General features: G+C 40.3%; 1 protein-coding gene, 1 long non-coding RNA gene and 1 pseudogene across 2 annotated transcripts in view; 1 reads left to right on the top strand and 2 right to left on the bottom strand.

Moving 5' to 3' along the window:
* Positions 1 to 14,872, top strand: part of LOC141570601 (uncharacterized) — a 680,999-nt gene that overhangs the window by 18,019 nt on the left and 648,108 nt on the right. The gene's annotated exons all lie outside the window — the stretch shown is intronic.
* TMCO5A (transmembrane and coiled-coil domains 5A) overlaps positions 1 to 14,872 on the bottom strand; it is a 35,441-nt gene that overhangs the window by 2,502 nt on the left and 18,067 nt on the right. The window contains exons 4-13 of the mRNA XM_088796398.1: positions 10,549 to 10,593; positions 9,426 to 9,575; positions 8,891 to 9,011; positions 8,471 to 8,521; positions 7,697 to 7,768; positions 5,163 to 5,219; positions 4,650 to 4,709; positions 4,158 to 4,222; positions 3,037 to 3,094; positions 1,177 to 1,217 (exon numbers count right to left, since the gene is read on the bottom strand). Coding sequence (XP_088652524.1) covers positions 1,177 to 1,217; positions 3,037 to 3,094; positions 4,158 to 4,222; positions 4,650 to 4,709; positions 5,163 to 5,219; positions 7,697 to 7,768; positions 8,471 to 8,521; positions 8,891 to 9,011; positions 9,426 to 9,575; positions 10,549 to 10,593 — 720 coding nt within the window. The remainder of the gene's footprint in view (positions 1 to 1,176; positions 1,218 to 3,036; positions 3,095 to 4,157; positions 4,223 to 4,649; positions 4,710 to 5,162; positions 5,220 to 7,696; positions 7,769 to 8,470; positions 8,522 to 8,890; positions 9,012 to 9,425; positions 9,576 to 10,548; positions 10,594 to 14,872) is intronic.
* Positions 644 to 759, bottom strand: LOC141570948 (small nucleolar RNA U13; annotated as a pseudogene).

Here is a 14,872-nt window from a genome sequence, read left to right as displayed (position 1 = left end):
ATATAATATAATATAATATAATATAATATAATATAATATAATATAATATAATATAATATAATATAATATAATATAATATAATATAATATAATATAATACCAGGTCTTATATTAATTCTTTTCTCCAAAAGATGCATTAGAGCTGATTGTCCAGCAGGTCTCATTTTCAAGGAAACATGGTATCGATTTATGTAATACTTCACTTATCTCGTATGAAGGGTTATCCCCTTAAACAAAATTTCTAGATAATTGGAGGTGACCTTTAAACACTAATAATTTTATGTTAATTATATTGATGGAACACTTTCAAAATCACATTTTATACCACTTTGAATGCATGTTTCTCTATGCCTTCTTAAACAGATTCTATTGAACATTGTTTGACCTTTTCTTGAAAATGCAGGTGCTTCATAAATACCAATTTTACTTTGCTATCACAGTGATTCCCTCAGCACTAATATCCACTCAGTTGTTTGAATCTTGAGTTCTTATTTAGCTTAACAAGCATTTTAGAGCTATTATGTGCTGGATAGTGTTAGGTGCTATTTCTTTTTCACAATCATTTTTCTATTTTATCTGCTGTTAGGCAGTAATATACTTGCATTTAGAAATTCTCCCCCATTTATATATGTATATATTTTTAATGTCAAAGGGGTAATGTGCTGACATTGTTATTGTTATAATAACAAGGGTTGAGGGAGGAACATTGCACACAATAGCGTGAAAACCCAACCATCACGCTTATGAACCACAGAAGGATCTCCCCATTTCTAATCTGCTGATGCTGCTGGGGAACCAGATGCATTACTCTAATTCAAATTATTAAAGGGAAAAGGGGGTAAGTATGAGATTTGCCGTATCTCTTTTAGGTTATACGATTCTTGTTTCTGATGGCTACCAGGCTTCTAATAATGAAAGTACCAGACTTCTAATACTGAAAAGTTGAGTTAGTAATTAATTGCCTTTGAACAAGGAAGTCATAACATTAGAACTGAGAAATGTAGTCATTGATAACACTACTAGTCTGTTGACTTGACTCTCTGTGTGTGTGTGTGTGTGTGTGTGTGTGTGTGTGTGTGTGTGTACAGGTTCTCCTTGTCTAGACTTTGCTGTCTGCCAGGAGGGCTCAGTAGAACTTCCAGTTTTCCAGATAGTCTACTCAAAGACATTTACTTACCTTTCACAGAACCATGTTCCCTTCTTTAGGAGAGAATTATCCTGGGAGAAGAAGGCACATTGATAAATAAGCAATTTCTGGGAGGTATCATCACTGTCAAATAATATTCAGTGAGCCATTAGTTAAATGTTATATTTAGATAATATCTGACAATTTTTAACATATGCAGACACAGATGAAATTTTCAAAGATAAATAAATAAATAAATAAATACATATATATATGTATATATATATGTGTATATATATATATATATATATATATATATATATATATATATATATATATATATGTAAAATGTTGTGTTACCTTTTTCTATACTGATAGGAACAAATGAAGGCACAGAAAAGTAAAGTATGTTGCCCCAGGTTGTACAGCTAGTAAGTGACAGGGCCAGGCCTGAAACCTGGGTTTCTGATTCTGGGCTTTCTTAAGTGCTCCCTTACCTTCTACTTAGCCAGTAATCCTTAGAGAAGTTTACAGGCTATGAAAACCATACAAATTTATTCTAAGGGATGCATTTTAAAAGGTATAAAAATGTGAGGATATATCCTGGATTTCTGTGGTCTCTCTCTTCTTGAATATTTTCTTAGTTATTTCATTTTCCTTTTAATTTTCTTGGGAAATAAAAAGGAAGGAGGAGTCAATGATCATTTAAAATTATGGAAATGAGTCTCGCAGATTAGAGTTAGAAAAAAGCTTTCTGGGTTACAAATTTGGTTCTGTAGCGTGAGCGAGATTAAGTGGCATGCCAGCTGGTTGGTTGTTTAGGCAGCCTCTCTATAAAGATTGTTCAGACATCATAGGTCATGGAACCATCATGGGACTAACAATCTTGGTAAAGAGAACTCTGTTTTTCTCTGCTTGGTGGTCAGAGGGAATACTTTGCTGAGCTGCTGCAGGTGGTGATGGTGCACATCTGGGAGTATGCCTCGCTTGGTTCTAGAGAGGTTAATTTCGGAGATATTGTTTGCTGAGGGGAATATGCAAGCTTTGGGTCTGAATAACTTGTTCAGGACAAAGGGAACAATGGCGACCGTGAATGTTGTCTAACATATATCCAAGTATTTGGACGACTCCAACGACAATGGTCAATCATTGATACTGGCTTTTAAGGAAGAAATGACTTCTCTTTGCTGAGATTATGAAGACTATATGTCTCAACAACATAAAATTTCTGGTGAATGTCAACCTTAACTCTAAAGCAAATGCAAATTACAAAATTAATGTCCCCCCCAAAAGTTTATCTTTCAGCCCTATATACGTGCTTCTATAAGATGCCATGTAGGGGAAGAGGCGTGGTGCTCTACACCCAATTCTGTTTCCTTCAGACCTTTCCATATATCCTGGTGACATCGTAATGTTAAATATTAATATAACTGAAGCTGTATCATAAAGAAGCAATGACCTCCTATGTTTTAATTCACAGGCCAACTCTGATCAGATGGTGATAGATGCCTGGTGCTCTGTGTTGTGAAAGATTTGAAACCATGTTGGGATCCACAGGAAAGAGTACTGTGATTTTACGAGATGGAAGGAGTGAGTGGTGTATGTATCATGTATTGGCCTCCTCTCCAAGGAGTGTATCCTCAGTTAATGTTCTTTCTTGCTTCTGTTCTGAACTGTCTTAGGTCTTAGGCTAGTTTCTCTGAGAACATGCCTGTAAGAGAGAGAAGACAATTGTTTCTTAGGATCCTCTTTGTTTGTTTAGGTTTGGAATGCTTTGGAATTGTGTCTGTTACTCTTCTTGGAAAATGTACATTGGAAGATTGGTACATGTTTTGTGGCTTGTAGGATGTAGGAAACTCCTTTGAAAGGCAGTGACACTGAGAGAAGCTGAAGATGGAATGGAGTGCTTACCTTATTATTTTGACTGTTATACTCTTTTCTTGCAGAGTTCATGCTCAAGACTTTTGATCTGGGGAAAATAATTAAAATAGGGATTGAATAAAGTACAGTCACATATTTATACTATGTGATGGCTATTTAAAAACAGTTTTATATTTTACAGCTATGCCGTCCACTATTATAGCCAGTGACTACATGTAGATGTTTACATTTAAATTAATTAAAATACAAAAAAAAATCAGTTCTTCGGTTATACTAGTTGTATTTCAAGGTCTTTTTCTATTGATCCCAAGATCCAGAATATTTAATAAATAGAATGCTTCTTGACTGAATTAACATTAAACTTCTAAAAAGGGTCAAGAAATGGAAGTGAGGTTTTTGGTGTCTCATCATTTAGATGCCTATTTATCATCTCTAGTTTTTAATATTCATAGTTCAATATAGTATACAGTTTGAGTTTCATACTATGCTAGCTTTACTGTGTGTCTAGAGGTTAGTTTCATCCCTATTCCACATTGTGCAGTTTTTCCATGTTTGGGGGAAGTAAGGATGGTATTAAGTTTTAAGGCCTTTTCTGTGACATATTAAAAATGTTCACTTAATCAAACTGCCCGAGCAATAATGGTTTTTTAAAAAACTTTAATTTATTTTAAGTGTGTTTTTCCAGGGCCCATCAGCTCCAAGTCAAATGGTTGTTTCAATCTAGTTGTGGAGGGCGCAGCTCACTCTGGCCCATGAGGGGATCAAACCAGCAACCCTGGTGTTACGAGCATCGTGCTCTAACCAACTGAGCTTACCCCTTGCCCCCGAGCACTAATACTTTTTAAAGCACATGTTCCTGACTTTAGTATAAAGTTGAATAATTGATAATGTGATAAACTTATGAAGGGAGATGTGTCTCTCAAGTCTTTCAGGAAGGATGGGAGAAGGTACTGCAGTTTCAAGTTTTAGTTTAGTTGCAGTTTCAAGGATTAGTTGGGGGTAACCCAGCTCACTAACAGAGGAGAATGATATGTGGTCTTGGGGCTCACTCAATTCCACGTAGGAATTGGTCAGAGAAATGTTTGCTCTGACCCAGGCTGAGATGGAGTTACCACTAAAACCAGGATGTTCCTTTGTTTGCCAAAGCTCACACTTCTCTCTCAAGGAACCGAGTCTCTAATTCTTCTTCTATTTTCCTCAAAGTTTCCTGGTACTTCTTCAAAGAGAAATAAAAGAAACCATAGTTACTAATTAGAAGCTTTATGCTTTTTCTAATCATAATAAGCATGTATCATTACATTGTGACATGAATGTTTGGCATTCCCACTGGCACTTTATCCCCTTTCTTAGTCTTCACCCTACCACGGCTGACCTCTCACTACACTTCGCCAATGGGCAGGTCCCCGGGGTAATTGAGATTAGATATAGGAAAAGCGTTCATTATTGGTTTAACAGCACAGAGGCTTGGAGACCAGGGAAGTAATAGAATGATATTGGTGGTAGAGTTTCGAGGACCTTAAAGCCCCTTTTAGTGCCACCTTGAAGAGTTGAAATGGTTCCAGATAGTATTCTTTGAAAATCCTGGTTCCATTTCATCCTGTACCTTAACACACCCTTGGCTTTTCCTTTATTAGAAGCTGTACCTTTATGCAGAGGGCCTGGTCTTCACAGAGCTGGGCCACAAATGCAAAGTCTTCCATTACCTGAGAACCAAAATTCAGTTTAAAATTTCTCTGCATAAATTGCTGTAAGAACAAGAGTGTACTCATTTTCTCCTTTGTCCCAGACCCTGAATGTTGTTTTCTAATTGTTCTACGTATGTTTTTGTTGTATATATGAACGCATGTCCTTTTTTGAGGATGAGTAAGCAGTATTTTACAGTCCCAAATGGAATGATTTGGGAACAGTTGGGAGAAAAGTAGATATTAATTTGTTGAAGATATAGATTATGGAATGTACCCTATAAAAAGGTTAAAGAGAAGGTAACCTAGGGGACTGCATTCATGTTCCTTTTTGTCCTCCCCTCCGTGGCCCCATAATGGTCAGGATGTGGAACCTTGTTATAACTAGATCATTTCAGGAATATATTAGATTATCTGACCGAGGATCAAATTTCCCTTCCTTTCGAGAAGTACCATTGAAGTTACCGTCCTGACCTTGGTCAGTTCCTTCTCTTGGTCAGCACAGGAAGCTTCCAGCTGTTGTAACTTAACCTATAGAAAGGAGAGGAGACCGGTAACTCGGCAAGGTGAAAATCATACAGGATTCCATTCTGAAATGGCAAAGGTTACGTCACACGTGGTTGGAGTATATCAGGTGCGATTTCCTATGTCTTTTTGATGGAGGGGTCAAGCCATCATCCAGCATCCTTTGAAGCTGCCTGGTCAGCCTGCTCTTCTACACTTTCGACCCCTTAGCATCCATCAATGCTTCCTTCACCCCTAGTTTCCTTCTTACTTTCTTCTTTCTCAGCTATTTCTCTTAGGAAAAAACATCAATCTTGAAACACTTTACTCTTCCTTTTATATATTCATTGCTCACTCCTTTCTCCCTCCTTGTATTCCTTATTCCCTCTGTTCCTTCCTTAACTATTTGATGAAAGCCTAGTCTATATTGGCCACTATGCTGGAGTGACAGGGAGGGGACAGTGGGAGTGCTGAGGAGACAGTGGTAACAGGATTGATAGGCTCTCTGCCTCACAGAGCTGACATTCTAGTTGGGGGACAAAAGAAATAAGCCAAATTGATAATAATGATAAGAGCTATGAAGGAAATGAAAACAGAGTAATGTGATGAGAGTGAGTGATGGTGTACGAGCTATTATTGCCTAAGGTCTCTCTGATTAGATGATATTTGAGCTGAAGTCTAAGTGAGAAATATTAGACAAATGGGGGATTTGGAAGAAATGTATCCCATGAAGAAGTTACGGCAAGGGCCAAGACTGTGAAGTAGCACAAATCTGGTGTGTATGGAGAAGTTACGTGGCCGGAGCATAGGGGAGACTGGTAAGAAGGACATGAGATGGGGAATGGTAGCTACAGACGAGAGTATGTCGGGCATTATAGCTTCCAGAAGGAGTTTGGTTCTTTATTCTAATTGCAGTGAGAAGCCAGGAGAGAGCTTGAAGAAGTGGTCACACTCTGATTTGTGTTTTTAAAGAAGACTTTTCTGTGTGTGGAAAGTTGATTGTTTAGGAATAAGAGGAGAAGCTCGATGACTAGTTGAGAAGCTACTTCAGCATCCAGGTGAGAGGTGATGATGGCTTGCAAAAGGGTAGTATTAGCAATAGTAGTCGATAGAGACGAATGGATCCATTTGGGATATATTTTGTAGGTAGAGCAGACATGACCGCATCTTTCCTTCCTTCCATTTTCATCTCTATTTTTCCACTTTCATCTAGGGACCATTAGTTCACATCTGGATTCTTCTAACAGTTTCTTTACCCTCCAGTCAATTACATCCAGGGCCAGACAGCCAAATGTCCTAAGGGCTATGAATTTTCAAGACTATGTCTGAGTCGTAGCCAGACTTAAAGTGTCACCACTAGATTCTAGTGGGATTTTTATCAGGAAGACTTTTTCTGGGTAGAAAAAGGAAGAAAATCAATCTCTTGACTGTCGTAGTTATATGGCAAGGACAGGCAAGGGGCTTTTTAATCCTTTCTAGTCTTAGCTCCAATTTCTTTCTGATATACAAGCAGGCTCCAGATTGCTTTCTTTTCAGATAAGTTTTCTGGATGAGCATTGCCAAGCAAGCTTACATGGTAGCTTTGGACTTTCTGTATTTTTTTGTGACCATCAGCACTAAGTTGGCCAACAGAAGGTAGGGGAGTAATTCTCTGTTCTTTCATTTTCTATTTTTAGTGTGTCCATATCTTCAGAGGCTTTGTACACACAGTATGAGCTTAAGTGTGGGTTTAAAAAGCTAAAGAGAAATTAAGGCAAGGACAAAGGTGTCATTCTACAGAAAATATCAAGAATTATATCTGCTCTCTGAATCAAGTAAGTGTCTCAAATTCTTATGTCTTTGATCAGATGGGTTGTGGTTGTACCCAGGTTTTTAGCTATGGAACCTGATTAGAGAAGGGTTAAGCATTGTATGATGTGCTTAGCAGGTAGAGGTAACTAAATACTCGAGTGACTGATTGAATGAATTATTTTCTGGGTTGGAATCAATGCCAGGGCATGTAAACTGTCTAGCTCTGCCTTGGTGAATTCATACATATACATCAGCCAGACTTTTAACTAATCACTTTTAACTAATTATATGATTTTCTCAGGTTTTAGTCTCCTCCTCCCGCCCTCCAAAAAAGCAAAAAATATTTTACATATACAGTTCCATTCAGTTTTCAAACTGAGGCTGGGAGAAGCTGATTAAATTGCCCAACATCATACACCACATTAGTGCTGGGGCCAGGATTTAAATTAGGGACTTCAACTGTCTCCGGTGTTATATATGCATTGGTGCATTCACATTCTGCTTTTGCTGATGGAAGAGAGAACAAAATATGTGGCTTAAGAGTGAAATTCCTTCTAAATGCCGAGGAGAATTCAACAGTCAGTGACCCAGGCTTAAGCCTGACATGGGCTAAAATTATAAAGAATTTATCCCAACTTTGACAGTTGTTTCTACTTGAAGGCTTGTTTCCTGGTCACATACTCCAAACCCATTCAAAATTGTTTTTTGTTTACCGTTGACTCTTCTGGGGTTCCCTTTAGGTTGCCTGGTTCACACTTGGCTGTCTTAAATGATTTCCTTGTAAGCTACGGTTTCAAATAAAAAAATACATCCAATTAAAAAATACAGAAGACAGACATTCTCCAGTGCGTGGGGGCTAATAACTTGGCCTTGATAAAAGCTGCCGGGAAATGGTCCCTTGGTGGATACTTGGTGCCCTTGGAAACATCTTTATTCTACCTCCATCTTCTTCTCACTAGTCTTGACCACAAAAGCGAGAGTCCACTCAAGACAGGAGTACTTCCCTGAACCCCTAATACATTCTGGGTCACTCAGGGCTGCAGGCATGAGTCAGAAAGTAGGGTAATCACTGCATTCTGAGTAGGAGCTGAGGTAGAGGGAATGCCTGGGTGAGGAAAAGGGAATTCTGGAGAAGTATTTTTTAAAAGTCTCTGTTGAAAGTAAAATTAACCTCGCACCACAAAGATTCCAGTCAATCACTTCTACAGAATGTCTGCTGGAATCCATTTCCTTGTGATAGAATGAAGAACCCACTGGATTACTGAATACCCTGAATATCCCACCTACTGCTTTCGCCTGATGCTTCTAGGGAGAATCCATGGCGTTTAGGTCATGAGGCCCAGCCTCAGGAGAGGGGCGCAGGAGAACTCACCCCAGCACAGACCTCACTGACATGAGGGTTCCTCTGTAATCATTCTGCCTCCCTTGCCTCTTTGTTGACCTGGGCTGCTGTGGTGACATAGGGGAACACAAAAGACCCATCCTACCTTTCTTTGAAGTTCTGCTATACTGTGGATCAGAGCCTCATTCTTCCTTTCCTGTTGAGAGAAAGAAGCAGAGTGTAAGTGTGCCTTTGCACACCGCCATCGTCTTTATTCAGTTGATTGTTCTCCATTTCAGCGCAGTGATATGTTCTTGCAGTAACTCTCTTACTGTAAAGGACCTGTGGTTTGATCTCAATATATACACACCAACTTACCAGGGGTAAAGATGTCCACATGTAGGGCTTCCCAATATTAAATATTACCAAAGAAATCCTGCCCTCCACACATCCCCTTCCATGCATGGACCCCTTCTGCCATGACTTTAGAGTTGACTCTTCTTTGTATGTAAAAAGGGGAGACTAACTTATCTGACAGGATAAGGAATAAAACCTATCAAATGGTTCTTCCCAGCTTCTTGCTTACAAGTCTGGCTGTTTCTTCTTCCAGCTCCTGCAAGGCGTTTTCCCTTTCCAGCATGGTGCAGTTCTCCTCCACCTCTTCATCTTCTGCGGAGTCTCTGGTCTGAGTGATCTCACTTTCCAGCCTGGATGACACAAGCACACACTGTGAGGAAATGGCACTTTCAGAACCGATAAAACACGTGTCAGTTTTAAGCAGACCTCAGTGGCAATAAATGCGGATCTCAAGTTAGAAACCTTTCTTTCCTGGATCCTTAGAATCAGAATCACTTTAAAGGCAAGGAAAATAAGATTCCTCTGCTTCCCAAGTCAAACATTCAATGTTCTTTTAGCAAGTAAATATCACCCGGTCTTCTGAAACTTGCTATATTTCAGGGTTTAAGCCACAGAAAAATGCCAAAGAATGAAGTAGAAAGTTTTTGCTGTACAGGATGCATGTGTCTAGAGTGAGTAGGAAAATTCAGTTTTGTCTCTTCCCCTCGACATCGTTTTTTTTTTTTTGGATTGGTACCTTTCCATCATGAAACCCCCGCACTCACCTCTGAATATCATCTTCTTTCTTGTGGATTTTGAGAAGAAGTTCCTGATTTGCTTCATCTATTCTCTGCATATCCTTTTCAAGGTCCATGTTCAAACTGTTAATGTTCCTCTTTGACTGGACCAATCTCAAGATTTCTACTTTCTCTGACCTATAGACTCAGCCCCCCCAAATGAACAAGGGCAAGTTATCTTAAGATCAATAAACTTTGGGCCAAAAGGAATATCTAAAAGACATGTAATTCATTAACCTGGCTATTTCTGGGAGCATACCTTTCTTTTTTCATTCTTAGGAAATTATATTTCTCAATCACACTCTACAATTTGTTTCAATTATTCTTAACTCATTCAGAAAGGGAAGTCTTTCCTAGGCTTTCTTCACCAAAATGATCAGTTTAGCAGTGTACCTCCGCTCTGGTTCTAGGAGAAGCTTCGTTTCCTTAAGTGCCTCTTACATTGAAGAGAATGGTTTCTCACACAAATTGTTCACAAAATCCGCTTTTATTGAGTACTTTATCCAGACAGCTGGCATCACTTATGGTTGGGTGCGGCTTTATGCAGAGCACAAGAAGTTTCTACTAGCAGCTAGGGTTTTAGTCTTTCCCCCCCTCCTCCCGTCTCAAAACTCCTCCATTGCCTGCTCCAAAGCTTGAGAATCTATCAACCAGCCCATTGAGCACATATGAATATGATCCTGGCATTCACTTTCAAGAATACAAACATCTTTTTTGAAGTAAATTTGAAAAAAAATAATGGTAACACCCATAGAGTAGTCTAGAAAGGGTCCCTGGCACATGGGAATCTCTCATTAAGCTTTTCTTTTTCTTGTGTGTCAGTTTATTAATTGGTTTGTCTTTGAAATGATTAACCAGGTTGTGAGGTAAAGGGACTGTTGTTATAAGTAGGGATAAGGGGTGATTTTGGAAAAGAAAGTCCTATCTTTGAAGGGCTGGCGTGGATGGGGGATTGACAAAAGCTCTCAACTCAGGCGGGCATGGAGTGCGTGGGGTGGAGCGCAGTGGGGGACAGGTACATGGGAGCAGAGGGAGAGGAGGGAAAGCATTAAGCAGACCTGCTTCATACCTTGGTCCTTGGATGTGGCTCTGCGTAATCATGATTACTTACTCATAATTGAGCTGATTTTCCTTGTGTTCTCCCATTGTAGATTCCCTAAAAATAACAGCAGAGATGTAGCTAATGAATTGGGGAAATGAGTCCATTTATGAAAAACAGTAACAAGCTAAGAGTCCCAAAAGAGGAACGAAATTAAGTTAACCGGTTTTCTGCCTGCAACCCTCACATTTTGGCTACGACAGAAACCCAGGCTTTTGATTCTTCTGCCCATGATCTGATTATGCCTCAGAAAGGATATTGTGCTGGAAAACTCGATACAGGTCCTGCTAGCAGATATATTCAGAGATGGTTCACCAACCCAAAACTTTTTTGAAATTTATACACAGCAGTAAGAATCAATAGAGATTATCAATTGTTCTTAAGTTCTCTTTTTGCTCTGCTTTCTTTAGGGCCCGCGCGCATGTGTGCAGGTACATAACTGCCCAGAAAACTAATCTGCTCTCTAGCCTGGCCTTGGCAAGGATCTCCAGATACTAAAATTTTTCGTATTAAATAGGGCTCAGTAAAACCAACCAAAAGTAAATAATTTGGCTTGTTCTGCCCCTTAGTTTCTGTTTTTTCTCTATTTCTTTGACAAACTCTACCTCCCTTCTGATGTATATGATCTTCTGATTCTGCCCTAGATAATTAGCTTCTGAAGAGTCTAATCTTTCCCCACTGGAACCATCCAATAGAATCTTGGAGCCTTCCAAGGGGTCATGATTCTGCTATTGACATTGGATGGGTGGGGCAGCATGTCACAGTGGGGTGGGTGGCAACAGTCTCTCATCACTGGTGCAGAGTTCAGAGCTTAGATGAGAGCGTGTTTCGTGGCTGAATTTTCTCTTTGGCAGTAGTAGGTTTAATGAATCTGATTTCTGGGCGGTATGAAGGGATAGCCTCTTTCTTCTACTTCTCTGTCAGATTGAGCTCCCTCCCTGCCCAAGTGTGATTAGTGTGGGAACTTTGGGTCCTAAGGCCAGCAGTCTAATCCCATCACGTGTCCAACTAACTACTTATTCATTCAGCAAACACTGAAACATTGGAAGAGCACCTAGGTATGCCAAGTACTGATCTAAGCACTGGGGAGACAGAGTGAACAAAACAGCCAAAAAGTACTACCCTCATGAATTTTACATTCTAGGGTGTATGGTGGATGGGGAGAGATAACACAAGCAGCAAAATAAATGAGTAAATCTATTTTATTTGGTATGATAAAAGAGGAGAATGCTAGGAAGAAACAAATGGGTGAAGGGCGTAAGAGGAAATTAGTGCATTGTGTGGGAGCAAAGGGGTTGCGGTTTTAAATAGGGTGGTGCAGAGACAGCAGCTGAGCAGCTTCAGACCCAGAAGTGTGGTGTAGATGTGTCACGAGGCCTAGCAAATGGGATGCCTCAGGTTGTGCTGAGGTGGACGCACAATCCACAGCCCTCACAATCATGGGTAGTAACAACGTTCATGGTCACATGGTCCAGTGTGCAGCCTGGAAGGCCAGCATGCATCCTGGAAGGCCAGCATGCAGCCTGGAAGGCCAGCATGCGGCCTGGAAGGCCAGCATGGAGCCTGGAAGGCCAGCATGGAGCCTGGGAGGCCAGCATGCAGCCTGGAAGGCCAGCATGGAGCCTGGGAGGCCAGCATGCAGCCTGAGAGGCCAGCATGCAGCCTGAGAGGCCAGCATGCAGCCTGAGGCCAGCATGCAGCCTGAGGCCAGCATGCAGCCTGAGGCCAGCAGGCCCACCAGCACAAGCATGAAGACCCAAGGCTCCTCCTTCAGTTCCTTAAAGATACAGAGCTTTTCCCTGTATACCTCCCACTTCCTGGGAAAGGAGAGCTTTGGAGAGGAATAATTTCCCTGAAAGATTGAAAAATTACCAGAAAGAGATTTTCACCTGGGAAAGGTTCATGGTATCTCGAATTGGCCCTATTGAGATTCTTCTGCCACCTTTAGGCATAGGAGCTAGAGGGGGTAGATAAAAATCAATTGCAGATTGTGGTGAACATGTTTCTGCATAACTGTGTATGTGCACTTTGGCCAGAGTCCGCATCTTATGTAACTTTCTCTGTGTGTGAATCACGTTAACCTGGGAAGTTTCGGATCTCAACTTAATAAGGACCGCATTGAGTTGATTTGTGGGCTAGAGTGACTTCTTAACACACTGGAGTTTCTAACAAACTATTTGTAAAATTAATGGCCTCTGATGACCCCCATTACCATCTCCCTTCTTCCTGAAAGAAGGCATTTCATTGCTTTATGAAGCTGTACACAGAAGAGTAATTAAGTAACAATTCAGGCCAATGGCCTCTCCCAGGAATTAATGGTAGGGAGAGTTCATTAACCCCAGCAGGTTATAGCTTCTCCAGGAAATGCCCTGGACCAAGGTTATCGTAGCTATTAATGGATTGGATAGGAACTTTAACTGGGATAAAAATAATGCTCTCTGTCCTTCCTAGGGAGCTTTTCTCCTTGAGGGGCTACCACAGGCAAGCCCGTTGGAGCAGCAGAGCCTCATGGGTGAGGCCTTGTGTAGGATGAGGACAACAGATTGCTGTTAGTGAGAATTGCTAAATCAAGGAAAAAACAGGGCATTGGGGACAAATTAAAGCCCTTGATATAAGCCTTCCTGCTATTCAGGAGGTGGCTTGATTAACACCCAGTGCAGCTTTAAAGCAGCTGTTTGTACCTTGTTCCCTTTTCCATGCCCTGCCCTGACCTGCACAGCAGAGTCGCTGAGAGGTATCAGATTGTGTGGCGCTGCTGCCAGGAATGCACTAGCCTTTGTGTGGAAGTCTGTGGTGAAAACACCCTCTCTGTTTGCAGTCTGGGCGTTCAGGCTGTTGGCTGGGTCTTTGCCCTTCTGCTGTGAGGGGACTGGCCAGGTCCATGCGCCATGAATGGACATGTCTGGGTCTGGCCTTCCTCCTGCCTCTCAGGAGTGGAGGGCTGTTTCTTCTGCTCACCTCTTTTGCCCATGTGTCACCCTGGCAAATTCTTCTAGGATATTTTCACAAATGAGCCCGTTTTTGAGGCTCATACGCAGGCAAAGCTCTAGAACCTCATTTTAGGTCACTGTTTTTTTGAATACAGAATCAATTACGCTATTTTCCTTATGTCCTTAACTTATTTTTAGTCACTATTTCTATATAGTGTTTAGACTCATAAACTCTCTTTGAATTTTCTTTCAGAATACTTCTCAGAATAGCTTTCTCAAAAGCAAAAACTTGAACTAAACTGAAATGTGAAAGAGTGAGAGAATGTACCATAGCTAATATTATTATCATTTACTATCCAACAAACTATGGTAGTTTGGACCGGCAAAATATTAACGTATTTTTTTAATTAAATATTTTTAATTTATTGCACCATTATTGTTAGAACAGCAATAAATAACTGAAAAAAGAAACTTCATCAAGGATCTCACCTAAGTGAAATCCCTGTATTTTTCCAATTTCTTCTATTTTTTTTTGTTTATTAATAAGTCATCTGTTTATAGTTATAGAATAGATATACTGTTGTGTTTTGCCTTTTCACTTAATTTTTTATAACCATTTTCCAGGTTCCTACATACTCTCTATTATTATTATTTCAATCACTGCATAAAATTCTGCTGAGTCGATCAGATCCATAACTTGCTTCACCAAACCCTTCTTACCATACTATTGATCTGTTTAAATATCTGTCTCCTCTTGAGGGCCAGGAGAGTGCCTGGATTCATTTTCTAGGGCTGCCACAGCCAAGTACTACAGAGTGGGAGGCTTAAAGCACAGGGATTTATTTTCTCACAGTTCTAGAGGCTGAGTCCTGATCAAAGTGTCAGCAGGTTGTTTCTCCTGAGACCTCTTCCCTTGGCTTACAGATGGCTACGTTCTTGCTGTGTCCTCACGTGGTCATCCCTCTGTGTGTGTCTGTGTCCTAATCTCCTCTTCTTGTAAGGATAGGCTTAGGGTCCACTCTATTGACCTCATTTAAAATGAATTACCACCTTAAAGACCTTAGCTCCAAATACAGTCACCGTCTGAGGTGCTGGAGATGAGGACTTCAACATGAATTTTGGGGGACACAACTCACTTTACATGAGGTATTCAACAAATATTTAACTGTGACCAAACTTAGGAACATTCAGGTTGTTCTCTCAGCCTCCTCCCAAATAAAAGCACTTCAGAGAATATATTTGTGCAGTCATTATATTTTTTAGGTATAACCAAAATATGCACTTAAGAATTTTTCTGTTTTGCATGTCTACTAGTATATCAGTCAGCTGCTTTTTATTTCACAGATGAGGAAGATAAAGACAAGAGAGATTTAATGTCTTGCTGGGATTTAAAAAAAAGATTGAAA

The sequence above is a fragment of the Rhinolophus sinicus genome, chromosome 3, assembly GCF_057876585.1.
Source record: "Rhinolophus sinicus isolate RSI-liver-muscle chromosome 3, RSI-T2T, whole genome shotgun sequence".
NCBI classification, from domain to species: Eukaryota; Metazoa; Chordata; class Mammalia; order Chiroptera; family Rhinolophidae; genus Rhinolophus; species Rhinolophus sinicus.
The sequence above is the reverse complement of the archived record's forward strand: the minus strand, read 5'-3'. Positions and strand labels throughout refer to the sequence as shown.